The sequence below is a fragment of the Carcharodon carcharias genome, chromosome X, assembly GCF_017639515.1.
Source record: "Carcharodon carcharias isolate sCarCar2 chromosome X, sCarCar2.pri, whole genome shotgun sequence".
Lineage (NCBI taxonomy): Eukaryota > Metazoa > Chordata > Chondrichthyes > Lamniformes > Lamnidae > Carcharodon > Carcharodon carcharias.
Genome location: NC_054507.1, coordinates 16,021,814 through 16,033,909, shown reverse-complemented (window position 1 = coordinate 16,033,909; position 12,096 = coordinate 16,021,814). Strand labels below are relative to the sequence as shown.

The 12,096-nt window shown below is 45.0% G+C and overlaps 1 protein-coding gene across 1 annotated transcript in view; it reads right to left on the bottom strand.

Annotated features, from left to right (window-relative positions):
* Nucleotides 1–980: 980 nt before the first annotated feature.
* LOC121273321 (aryl hydrocarbon receptor-like) overlaps nt 981–12,096 on the bottom strand; it is a 100,190-nt gene continuing 89,074 nt past the window's right edge. The window contains exon 11 of the mRNA XM_041180456.1: nt 981–6,306. Coding sequence (XP_041036390.1) covers nt 6,223–6,306 — 84 coding nt within the window. The 3' untranslated portion in view covers nt 981–6,222. The remainder of the gene's footprint in view (nt 6,307–12,096) is intronic.

The window sequence follows — 12,096 nt, the reverse complement described above, 5'->3', positions numbered from 1 at the left end:
AGGGTGAACAGCAGGCACCATCTGTACCTGGTTCAAGGAGGCTTGGCACAGGGACGTCTGCTGGTGGAGGAAGACCGTGCGCGATAGGCATTGTTTTGCTTCTGCCGCTTTGCGCTGCCGCTATCGTTTGCTGCATGAAGTCAATGGGTGAAGGAGGAAAACATAATTCTGCAAAATGCTGGAGTTCAGCCTGCATTGAATCCGATTTTTGCTAAGCTTGCCCTCTGCATTTCTGCGCTGGGTTCCCTTTGGGAAATGCTGCTTTTAAATAGCATTTAATCACTTGATAAAAAAACATGTATTTTGACAATTATTCATACTTGAAAATGTTGGGTTCTGACGGAAGTACGGGTAGGTAAGCAGCCGACAAAGGAAGAATGCTCCTGGTTGTGATCACCGTAAGTAGCCGAGTCAAAGAGAAAGTCTGAAGACTTGAGCTTGGGCAGAAGATTAAAAAGGGCTTCACCCTTATGATTCAGCAGCTTAGGGCATAGGCAGTGACAAAAGAGTTGAAGTTTAGGTATGTCAATGGTGGCCCTGTGCCCATGAGATAGAGCAAGGTATGAGAAGTCAAGTAACTTGGTCAACAGTTACCTTCAGCACCATTTGCAACTCCTCAGATACTGAAGCAGTCCATGTCCAAATGCAGCAAGACCTGGACAATATCCAGGCTTGGGCTGACAAGTGGCAAGTAACATTCACGCCTTCCAAACCCACGACCTCTACCAACTGGAAGGACAAGGGCAGCAGACACATGGGAACACCACCACCTGGAAGTTCCCCTCCAAGCCACTCACCATCCTGATTTGGAAATATATCGCCGTTCCTTCACTGTCGCTGGGTCAAAATCCTGGAACTCCCTCCCTAACAGCGCCGTGGGTGTACCTACACCACATGGACTGCAGTGGTTCAAGAAGGCGGCTCACCACCACCTTCTCAACGGCAATTAGGGATGGGCAATAAATGCTGGCCCAGCCAGGGAAGCCCACATCCTGTAAATGAATAAAAAAAAGTTATGTGATGACTGACAAGGGTGATGCCTCTGGTCCCTGTATTAGGGATGTTCATAGGAATCATGGCAGCAGCACTGCATCATTGAGAGGAATGACAAGTATTGGAATAAAAAACTCACATTGCATTGGAATTGTTTCATTTCCACAATGCTTTAAAGCCCAGCCCAGTGGTGATTTTTCAGCCGGCAATCGTGCAGGGAGAAAAGCTGCTTTCCGATGTATTCCTAACTTACCACAGAAATGGCTGGATGAGCACAAAATCTGTGCAAGCGTGGATTGAGAATCGCAGGCAGACAAGACCTGGCACATTTTGTTATTTGTATCATCATAGACTCCCCTGAAAGTGGCTATGATTCCAAGCCTCGTCTCACCTTGTTTCCACCTTTAAGATATTTCTGTCGATGGTTCCTTTCAATAAATTCTACAGTAGGGTTTGGAAATTGGATGAGTAAAAGTGAGCATCTATTTCCTTCTCTTGCCAGCTTAAAATGGGCCTGTTGCCAGTGGATTGTTGCCACATGAGCAACAATTAAACTATCACCCGAGCCCAGTAGATTATGCAAAGCAGAACTGCTGGAGTCTACGGATGAAGATGGAACAACTTAGGTTTAGGTAGTGAATTTAATGTAATAAAATGTCCCAAAGGAGCATTATAAACCACAATTTGATACCACACTGCATAAGGACAGGTGGCCAAATGGTTTTTCATAGGCATCAGTTTTAAGGAGTATCTTAAAGGAAGAAGATGAAGTAGAGAGATTCAGGGAGGGAATTCTGGAACTTAGGGCACAGGCAGCACTGCCAATGGTACAGTGATTGAACTATAGAGATGACAAGGAGAACAACTGTTTTTTATTCATTCATGGGATGTGGGCGTCACTGGCCAGGCCAGCATTCATTGCCCATCCCTAATTCAGAAGGCATTTAAGAGTCAACCACATTGCTGTGGGTCTGGAGTCACATATAGTCCAGAACCGGTAAGGATGGCAGATTTCCTTCCCTAAAGGGCATTAGTGAACCAGATGGATTTTTACAACAATGTCATCATCAGACTTTTCAACTGAATTCAAACTTTGCTATGTACTGTGGTAGGATTTGAACCCAGGCCTCCAGAGAATTATCCTGGGTCTCTGAAATACTAGTCAGTGACAACACCACTATGCTACTAGTGATCAGCAGAACTTGCAAAGTCTTCTCAGGGTCAGGGTCCTTGAATGAGCACTTGAATTAATGGCTTTCAATTTTTTTTTTAAAACAAATATTCACAGTTGATATTTAAAAAAAAAACCACCACTCATATGCGTTTGCCTATCTTGTTCTCACGCTGGATTTTGTGATCAGACTTGCAGAGAAGGTTTCGAGAATGGTTGCATTTGGGAAAGCTGCCTGCCCTTTGCTGCACCAGCCACTTTGCAATGTGAAAACTCTTCCAAAAAAAGCCGCACCTTGTAGTCATCAAAATATTGCAGCAGCATGAGTCAGCTAAAGTGAATCCATTGAAAGAAACCGTGTTCTAAGCAGCATAAGGTTAACCTTTCATTGCACAGATAAATCCATAGTCAACAAGAATTCACCAGCCCCCACCGCCATTCTCCTGAGCAAGTTGACTCATGCTGGAGTACCATTCCACAGGCTGCCCTATCCTCTGCCATCTTGCCCAAGTGGCCATTCTTCACTCCCTAGTCAGGATAAGTGCCAGTGGGGTATTTGCCCACAGTGGCATCACAGCCCAGACCAATCGCGTCCACGCCCAATGTCCGCAGATGCACACTTTCCAGCATGATAGGGAGCTGCAACCCAATTGACTTCCTTGTTTTCGAGCCAAGAGACAGAGGCAAATGTATCCCCCCCTATTGCTAGCCCAAGTGAAACCAGCTAGCAAGGCACAGATTGAGCCAGGCGCCATTCTTCATTAGGCAGTGTATTTAGCAACTGAGCTGGAAGGGTGTCACTCTTTAGCAAGGATGTTGAACTATTTTATTACTATCTCTTTAAAATATCAGATCTGTTCATTCCAATCGGATGGAATACCTGGTGCGTCATCAATGAATTGCTTAAAATGATAGAACTCAACAACTTCAGGTGGTGCTGATACCTCATGTATATAAACGGCAAGTCAAAATTCTGGAGCTCCCTCCCTAACAGCACTGTGGGTGTACCTACACCACATGGACTGCAGCGGTTCAAGAAGGCAGCTCACCACCACCTTCTCAAGGGTAATTAGGGGTGGACAATAAATGCTGGTCTTTTCAGCAACACCCACATTCCGTAAATAAGAAAAATGACCCATTAAAGGACTTAGTTCCAAATCCTGTGTTGTGCTGCGCGCTCCAAGTCTTTGGAGACTGCAGCGCAAAGTACAATTTGTAAGATTTCCAGTGTGATGGACACACACTACCATTGAAATGAAGTGAACATTTAATCCCTTAAACTGTAGGTAAGACTTCACTTAAAGCCTCTATTTTATCCTTATGTAAAGCATGGGACAGCCTGGGCCACTGTCATAGAGATTTCACCTTAATAAGGACAAATGATAACCGATTTGAGAGAAAAGTTAGACAATTGCTATTAACAGGGATTAATTATTATTGGTGCTGGTATTTGGGTGATTTCCCCCATTGAGACACAGGGCTATTAACTCAGACAAAGGCCTTGCAGATTGTAGACTCATGGTTGTCATGGTAACATTGTATCAAGAGTTCATAGTCAAGACTATAAATGCACTCAAACCTATACCTATGAACGGTGTTTCATTCTAATATTATAGAAAGGTTTCATTGTACTATACCCAAGTGACCAGGTCAACATTGACCCGGATGCTTCCTGGTAACCAGTTAACAAACAGCAACCTCAATAGGTCTGGGAGGAGGTTCGCTGCTCCTTGCCCTCCCATTTAGAGACGAGTGTTGCCGAGGGAAGAGGGGGAAAAGACATGGAACTTCTCAAAATGATATGGGGGAAATTGCAAGTTAAGAAGAAATCATATCATTTTCCATGGGAGCAGCATTATAAGAGAAACAGCTTGTCAAACATTAATTAGTCAATAATTTAAGATCATAACTTCTTTATTTACCTAATTTTGCACTGAGTCTGAAATATCCAGATGCAAACCACAAATTAAGGAATATAAAATCCAAGTCTTGGTACAAGACTAGACAATGGGTCCACTTTGAGGTCAACAAGAGATTTTTCCCTTAGTCGAAATACAGCAAGGATATAGCAGCTCAAGTTATTCGGACAGGACTGTGAATGAACAGTCTCTCTGTATCTACATTCAATGTCCAATTAGAAATGCTTCCAAGGGGCCTTGCTTAGAATAAAACAACAACAGAACGTGAAGATTTACACTGCGACAGCTTCACAGATCATACATAGCAGGAGACATTTTAGAGAATACCAAAATAATGAAATGTCTGTATAAAAAAGGTCCCCACAGTGTCACAACTTTAAAAGGATTCTCAAAACAATATTTCTGTCAATTTTTTTATGATCAATTATGTTTTCACACTGAGTACCTCATTCAATCAGTCTCCATCTATAGCCTCTTCAGCTGCTTGGATCCAGCTCAACAAAAGACAAGAAACCAGTCAGGACCAACAGATTAACCACTGGTATGGTAAGGTTTTGTGGTAATTTAGATCTTTCTGTGCCTGGTGGCTTCTTCCACTTTCTCTCCTGGATATTTCTCTCTTTCCCCTTCCTCGTCATCTCTTTCTTTCCCACTAATCTTTCCTTCACTCTGCCCCTTACTCCCCATCTCTGCAAGACTTCGCTAATTATATATTATGGAGTACAAGTGAAAAATGTCTCTTTTAAAAGAAAGTATTAACTTGTTTTTTAACCAGATCCAATTTATCAACACCCCTTCACGCATAATCCCATTTTTAGTGTATGTTTTAAATACCCTGGATCTCATTGCATTGTGAATTTTATAAGAGAGAGGGGATCGGTTTCTGGCTGGGGTGATGATTACCTTGTATACAAAAGTAGGTGCAGTAAAACATTAATCAGAGTCAGGGTAGTCTCGTGGACTATTTTTGATTGTCTGATGAGCCAAAGCGGCATTTCCTGGATTCCTGTCCTCCCAAATGATCTGGAATTTTATCTGGCTTTTTGCCACTTCCCAGGAAACCATGTGGTCCCAGGTGGGGCAGGGAATGTGATGCACAGGGCACTGTGGGGCAACAGTGGATCTTTTCCTGTCAGTCATTGCTTGCAAGGTAGTAGGGTGCACACCAGGATAAAAGTTGGCAGCTTCCTCACACTTGGCTTTGTGCAGGATTCCTTTGTGCTATAAAAGTTGTGGAGCCGTAGCAAGCTCCCCACACAGGGCAGCTTTCGCTCAAGTATGAGCTACATGTGTTAACAGGCACCTTTGAAAATCCTTTCAAAACCGGTAGAACAATTTACTTCAAACTCAAACGAGCCAATGAACAAGCTGGCATTAGTCTGACATAGCAAAAGGAGTTTTTCCCTTCAACGTGGTGCATTTTTTGTTTTCGACAGAGAGCTGTACTCACTCTGTCAAAGCCCCTCCTACAGGCCTTTCATCACACTGGACCATCCTCACAGACACAAGGACCTATCACGGTTCAGATGCTCAACGGACAAAAGTTTGACAACTGCAAGAAAAGAAAGATCGTTGTGGATTCTCAACAGCTTTACAATGCTGAAGAGCCTCCCAAAACCATTAAGCTGTTTTGAAAATATTGGTCCAGAAAGCTTTCAGGTTTCTTCTGCCCTCGATACAAACTAGAGCTTGTGCTTTCCGAGCTGTGCCTTCCATTTACAAGATGGAACTTACCTTTCTGCACATAAAACTGGCAGATAATCTAACCAGGAGGATTCAAGGTTTCTTACTTAAAGAAAAGCTGTTCTCCAGAATGCCATCCACTGATGATCTTCTTTTAAGGGTGGAATGATCAATCTGCCTTCAGTCATGTCGTATTGTTGTGGTTACCTCCAAAGCCCAGCTATTTCCTTTCACTGTAGGCCACCAAAGAAGTTGAGGGCTTTTTGCAGCATTTGCTTCGGCTTATTTAAGCCTCCATTTAAGAAAATCAAGCAAAAAAAGCTAAAAAGCCACCTCTCTGATAAGGTTTGGATTCGCCAGGAGTCTTCACTAGTTGCCAAGGAGACAATGGGGTCGGGCATTAACGCCTGGGGCAAAGACAGCATCAGATCCTTTCACAAGAAGCCTGATGATCTCTCACTGTGCTGAGCCATTTCCAAAGATGGGGGTACCGTTCAGAGCGGGGTGAAAGCCCAGAATGCAATTGGGATCTTCTTTCATCTGTGAAAAGGGAAAGAAAATTGGACAGACATCATCAGAACCACTGCTCGACCTTGGGCCCCAACCTCCTCCCCTCCCCCACCTGACCCTTTGGAACGTTACTCGGTGACTGCCTCAGTGTCCACCGACAGAAAAGTGATTGTAATTCAGGCACAACTGCATTGGACAAGTACCCATAGGAGTTGAGATTAAGGCCAGGGTTTCTGCGCCCACAAGCCTGCAAAGTAAACACAAGGAGACTCTCGGCATTGTGGTCAAATTACAAAGACTTAATAGCACTTCACCACATCCCTCAGAAATGTCTCAAATCTCTTCCCGTGCAACTGGTTGCTGTGAGGCTCAGTGCTTCTGACATGTGAACAAACTTGGCAGGCGTCTTGCACGCAGTGGGCTGCATTTCATGCAGTCCGCCACGCAGATGGGCCCACAGTCCCCTGGCAGGCAGTCCTCCCCCGATTAAGTGGAAGGACAGAAGGGGGTTGACGGAGGATTCCTGGCCGCTGTCGGTGGGATGTCAAGTGGGCTGGTTAATGAGCCAATGGACACCCATTATCCCTGAGCCCACCGCAATTCAGGAGTGGCTCAGGGATTAAACGGGAGCCACATGGCTTTCCTGCGCCCTCAGAAAGCCTGGCAAACCCCACCGGGGGTGGGGAAGGGGCCCTCATAGTCAGGCACCCTGTGCCCGATTGAGGGACCTGGCATCAGGTTGGGGAAGGGCTGCTGAAAGCCAAATGAGCCAAACCGGAATTGCCTCTAAGTTTCCTCGGTCTTAAATAATGCCATTGATCCATTTAAAGTAAACGTAGAATTTTACAGCACAGGAACAGGCCACTCGGCCCAACTGGTCTGTGCTGGTGTCTATGCCCCATCTGAGCCTCCTCTCACGTTGCTTCAACTCACTCCATCAACATAACCCTTCCATTCCTTTTTCCCTCGGGCAGAATTCTCCCTTCGGCGAGCGGGGGCGGGGCCCGCTTACTGATGCGTAAAATGACGCGTGCTGCCGTCAGGCAGGCGTCCCAATGTCACCGCACGTCATTTAGGTTTTCAGTTCGGCGTGCACACAGCTGAGTCAGCTGCTTACCCGCCAGACTGTCAAAGGCCTGTTAAGGCCTTAAAATAACTCAGGGAAGGCTCAGGGAATCCCTCCTCCCCCCCCCTCCCCCCACCCCCCCCCAACCCCCGGCACAGGGAGCGCTCAGCGCTTCCTGGCGCACGTCACGCTAGCCGGGCCTTATTTGGCCCGCCCACGTAAAATGGCGGCAATCGGGAACTCACATGCTCCCGCACAACCCTCCCGACAGAGGGGAAAATGCTGCCCCCTCATGTAACTGTCTGGCATCCTCTTAAATCCATTATGCCCACTTGGGACATTGAACTCAAGTTAAAATCTGACAAATAACGGGTACGCAAGGTCAAACAGCTCATTGTCTGAGACACCATCTTCATGGATAAGGGATTGAATCAGAATAAGGTTTTTCCACTAACAGTATTAACATAATTTAACAACATTTCCGCTAACAGTATTAACATAATTTATATGGACAGTTGACCAGGTACCATGCCCTAAGAGCACTTCCATTGGATCAGTCCATGATTATTCTTGGCAAAGTACTGCAGTGGTTTGCCATTGCCTTCTGCAGGATGGCTGACCAGGGAACTCCAGCTCTTACCACCTGCCATCAGGCATATTGGAAGGATTTACAGGCTGACAATCAACCTGCTTGGTCACATTATAAACACACCTTCCATGGCCATCAACTCCTGGAGTGGGACATGAACCCAGAGTTTCTGGCTCAGAGATAGGGACACTATCACTGCACCACCAGATCTCCACTGACTTAACTTGACTGAAACACATTCAAAAACACAAAGCACCCATCTAGTTGACAAGATATAACCCTGAGTCGACTGTACCGTGCCTAAGCTAAACTCAGTGCTAAGCTACAAAGCAAGGTTCTGCTTCACAAACTTGGATTCAACGTGCTCTAACAAGAAACAGGAGGAGGCCATTCAGCCCCTCCAGCCTGTTCCGCTATTCAATCAGATTATGGTTGATTTGTATTTTAACTCCACTTACAATATTCGCCTTTGATCTATATCCCTGAATACCAGTACCCAATAAAGGCTATCAATCTTAGTGTTGAAAACTTCCCTTGTCCGAGCATCCACACAGCCTTTTGAAGGGAGAGAATGTTACATTTACACCACCATTTGTGTGAAAAATAGTTTCCTAAACTCACTCTTGATGACCTCACTCCAATTTTAAGATTGCACCTTCTTGTTCTGAATTCCTCCAGCAAAATTAGCTTCATTATATTTAATCCCTATCAAATCCCTTAATCCTTTCAAAGACCTTGAGTAACTCATCCTTGAACCTTCGAAACTCAAGGGAATACAAACCAAGTTTATGCAATTAGCCTTCATAATTTAAGCCCTGGTATCATTCTGGTGAATCTGTGACTCATCCCCCAAACCTAATGTCTCTTTACTGAGGTGCTGCTCCCAAAGAATACTTCTGAACACAGTTCTCCAGAGGGGCTGTACAACTGAAGTATCACATCCTACCCTTTTCCATTTTAGCTCTTTCGAGATAAAGGCCAGCAATCCATTTGTCTTTTGTTCCTGTCTACAAGCTTTCAGTGATTTGTGTGCCTGGACATATACCTGAATGTTTCATTATCATGAAACCCCACTCAAAATTTGTTCCCCACCTCCAATACCTATTAAAAGACTCAAAAGTGTTCAAAGAAAATGAACAAAAAGCACTTATTTTTAATGCCACTATGATTCTTTACCCCTGGGTTGCATGCAGCAGTACTGTTATATATTGTGTCATCTGTAAATATCTGTAAAGAGCTAGGAACTAATTAGCTAGGAATTAATTGTTATGTGTAGGTGTTTGTGTGATAGTTGGCGCATTGGTTTTAATTTTTCAAAATTCCCTAGATTCGGGGAAGGTTCCATTAGATTGGAAAATAGCTAATGTAACTCCTTTATTCAAAAAGGGAGGGAGACAGAAAGCAGGAAACTACAGGCCACTTAGCTTAACATCTGTCATAGGGAAAATGTTAGAAGCTATTATTAAAGATGTTACAGCAGGGCACTTCGAAAAATTCAAGGCAACCAGGCAGAGTCGAGTTTTGTGAAAGGGAAATCATGTTTAACCAATTTATTGGAGTTCTTTGAATGAGTCACATGTGCCGTGGATAAAGGGGAACCGGTGAATGTGCTGTACTTAGATTTCCAGAAGGCATTTGATAAGGTGCCACATCAAAGGTTATTGCAGGAAATAAAAGCTCATGGTGTAGGGGGTAACATATTGACATGGACAGATGATTGGCTCTGTGTGATTATTACCAACATCTGGGAACGAAAAGGCAACAAGAACACATAGCAAGTATCTCCTAAGAATATAAATAGGAGTACAGGTAGGCCCTTGAGCCTGCTCTACCACTCAATGCGATCATGGCTGATTTTCTACCTTGACTAGAGAAGCAATGTGTCTCTTTCTGCTCTCACAAGGAAATCGGAGCTTCCTTTTTTTAAAAACCTTTCTGGTCCTCTACTGGCCCCATACCCACTTCCTGACAGCCACCACTGCCTCAGGTTAATTCTACCATCAGGACTCGCTAGCCTCAGGTAGGTGACCCTGCTGTCTATCGAAAATGACAGTCAGGAAGAGAAGCGGGCAAGACTCCCCACTCTAATTTAACTGCCTGTGAGGGCAGGGAAGGGGGAAAATCCCCCCCCCCCCGCCATTATATTGTGCTGGATCTATTCCTCCTGAACGTAATCTCAGAAGAATTGAATAAGCCCGGTGCATGCTGATTTGAAGGCTGGAGAATTGGAATGGAAATTCTTGGGAATGTGTCATTTCTGTCCTTCCACATCGGAAACTTAAATCCACTCCAAACTGTGCGGGTGCAATGTAATGTGTTTGGCCAGTCCTAAGTAGGCCAGAGGCCACAGTGTAAACCTGATCATCTATATGACAGAAATTGCCACAAAAGCCATTGGGCTAGTCTGGGCAACTGAACGATCACAGTGGGTGCAGCAACCGAAATTGGGAGTTAAGCTATCGTTCATTGAACTCAGGGTCGAGGCAGCCTCTTCCACAGGCAGCTCCGTGACTGTCCCAGGACACTCGCTGCAGCCAATGGTTACAGGAAAATAAAGGATCTCATTCCGGCAAGAAACAGCCACCAACCTAATGAACGCAAAGCAACAGCTCCAAGCTGATCGGAGCGTGTGTAGGGGTGATAAGTTGTGCAGATGACACTGCAGTGAATCCAGCTGGCAGGCGAGAAGGAGACAATTGTACTTTTGAAGGGTTTTGTTACTGACTTTGATTACTTATGTATCACTTCTGATGTGAGGGCGGGGACGTGAGATAACATTCACTGAGTAAAAAAAAGTGTAATCCACCCACATTACCTCAGCTTTCTTTGATATTGCTCATTGATACCTGGTTCAATTCTCACGCTCTAACGTTGGCTCTGTAGCTCAGGCCTCCTCTGGAGTCTGTATGTCCTTGGTGACGTAGTTTTCTTGCTCTCTCTCTCACAGTTGGCTGCCGGAATTACCCCCCCACTTCCCCCCCTCCGTCTAACATGGACATCAAAAATGTTAAAACTCATCAGCCATTGCTATGAAGTAACTGATGATTCTTGATGTTCACATTGGCTGTTTTGCACATCTGTACCTAAAATAATTTTAGCGAAAGTGTTTTTATCCATCAACATCAAATCCTTGTCATGCCCAATTCAGTTCCCTTTTCTCCTCAACTTGGATCTTCTTTGACTAACTTCAGAGATGGACATGGGCAAGTTGAGCTAGGCACACACTTGAGAACAAGCTTTTCCACCTGAAGCTCAAGTGAAAGGCCGGATTTTCTCTGTGGGCTTCTGAAACCCACCATCAGAACATAAGAAATGGGAGCAAGAGTAGGCCATTTGGCCCTTCGAGCCTGCTCTGCCAGTCAGTAAGATCATGGCTGATCTGATTGTGGTCTTAACTCCACTTTCTTGCCCGTCCCTCATAACCCTCGACTCCCTTGTCAATCAAAAATCTATCTAAAATCTGTCTAACTCGGCCTTGAATATATTCAATGGCCCCGCCTCCACTGCTCTCTGGGGGAGAGCATTCCAAACACTAATGACCCTCAGAGAAGAAATTCCTCTCATTTCCATCTTAAACAGGAGACCCCTTCTTTTGAAACGACTTTGAAATGGGAGTCAGGAGCTCAAGCTGTGTGGGGAAACAGTCACTTATTGTGATAACCCCTGAGTGGCCAATTAATGGCAAGAGTGTGGGCTCGCAAAGGTGGAGGGCCAATCAGATGCCTTCCAGCTTGCAAGCAGCAGCAGGGTGCCATGGGAGGAAGGTGTGAGAGAGAGGGCGTTTCAAAATGGAGGTGCCTTCTCTCCAACATTTTAAAATTTGATATCGAAAATGGCCTATTCGACTACGCCAGCACTGGGGCAGGGCAGCTACAGCACACTAGAAAACAGGAGCTCCTGCTTCCAAAGATAAGTGAGCCAATTCTACCGCATAAGACTCACAGGAGCCCACTCAGGCCGCAGTTTACTGAAAGCCAGAGGGACTTTTAAGCTCCAGCACTTAAAACAGCTGCAGTGACCAAGCAGTTGTCACCCCAAGCGATGAAGTCCTCCTGTCTCTTCCTCATCCTGCTAGATGGAAGATGGGGGATTCAAGATGGTTGAGCACAGTTAGGTGCTAATGTAATCATTGTTCTGGTACACCTTTAAGTGGGCGTGGTTATGT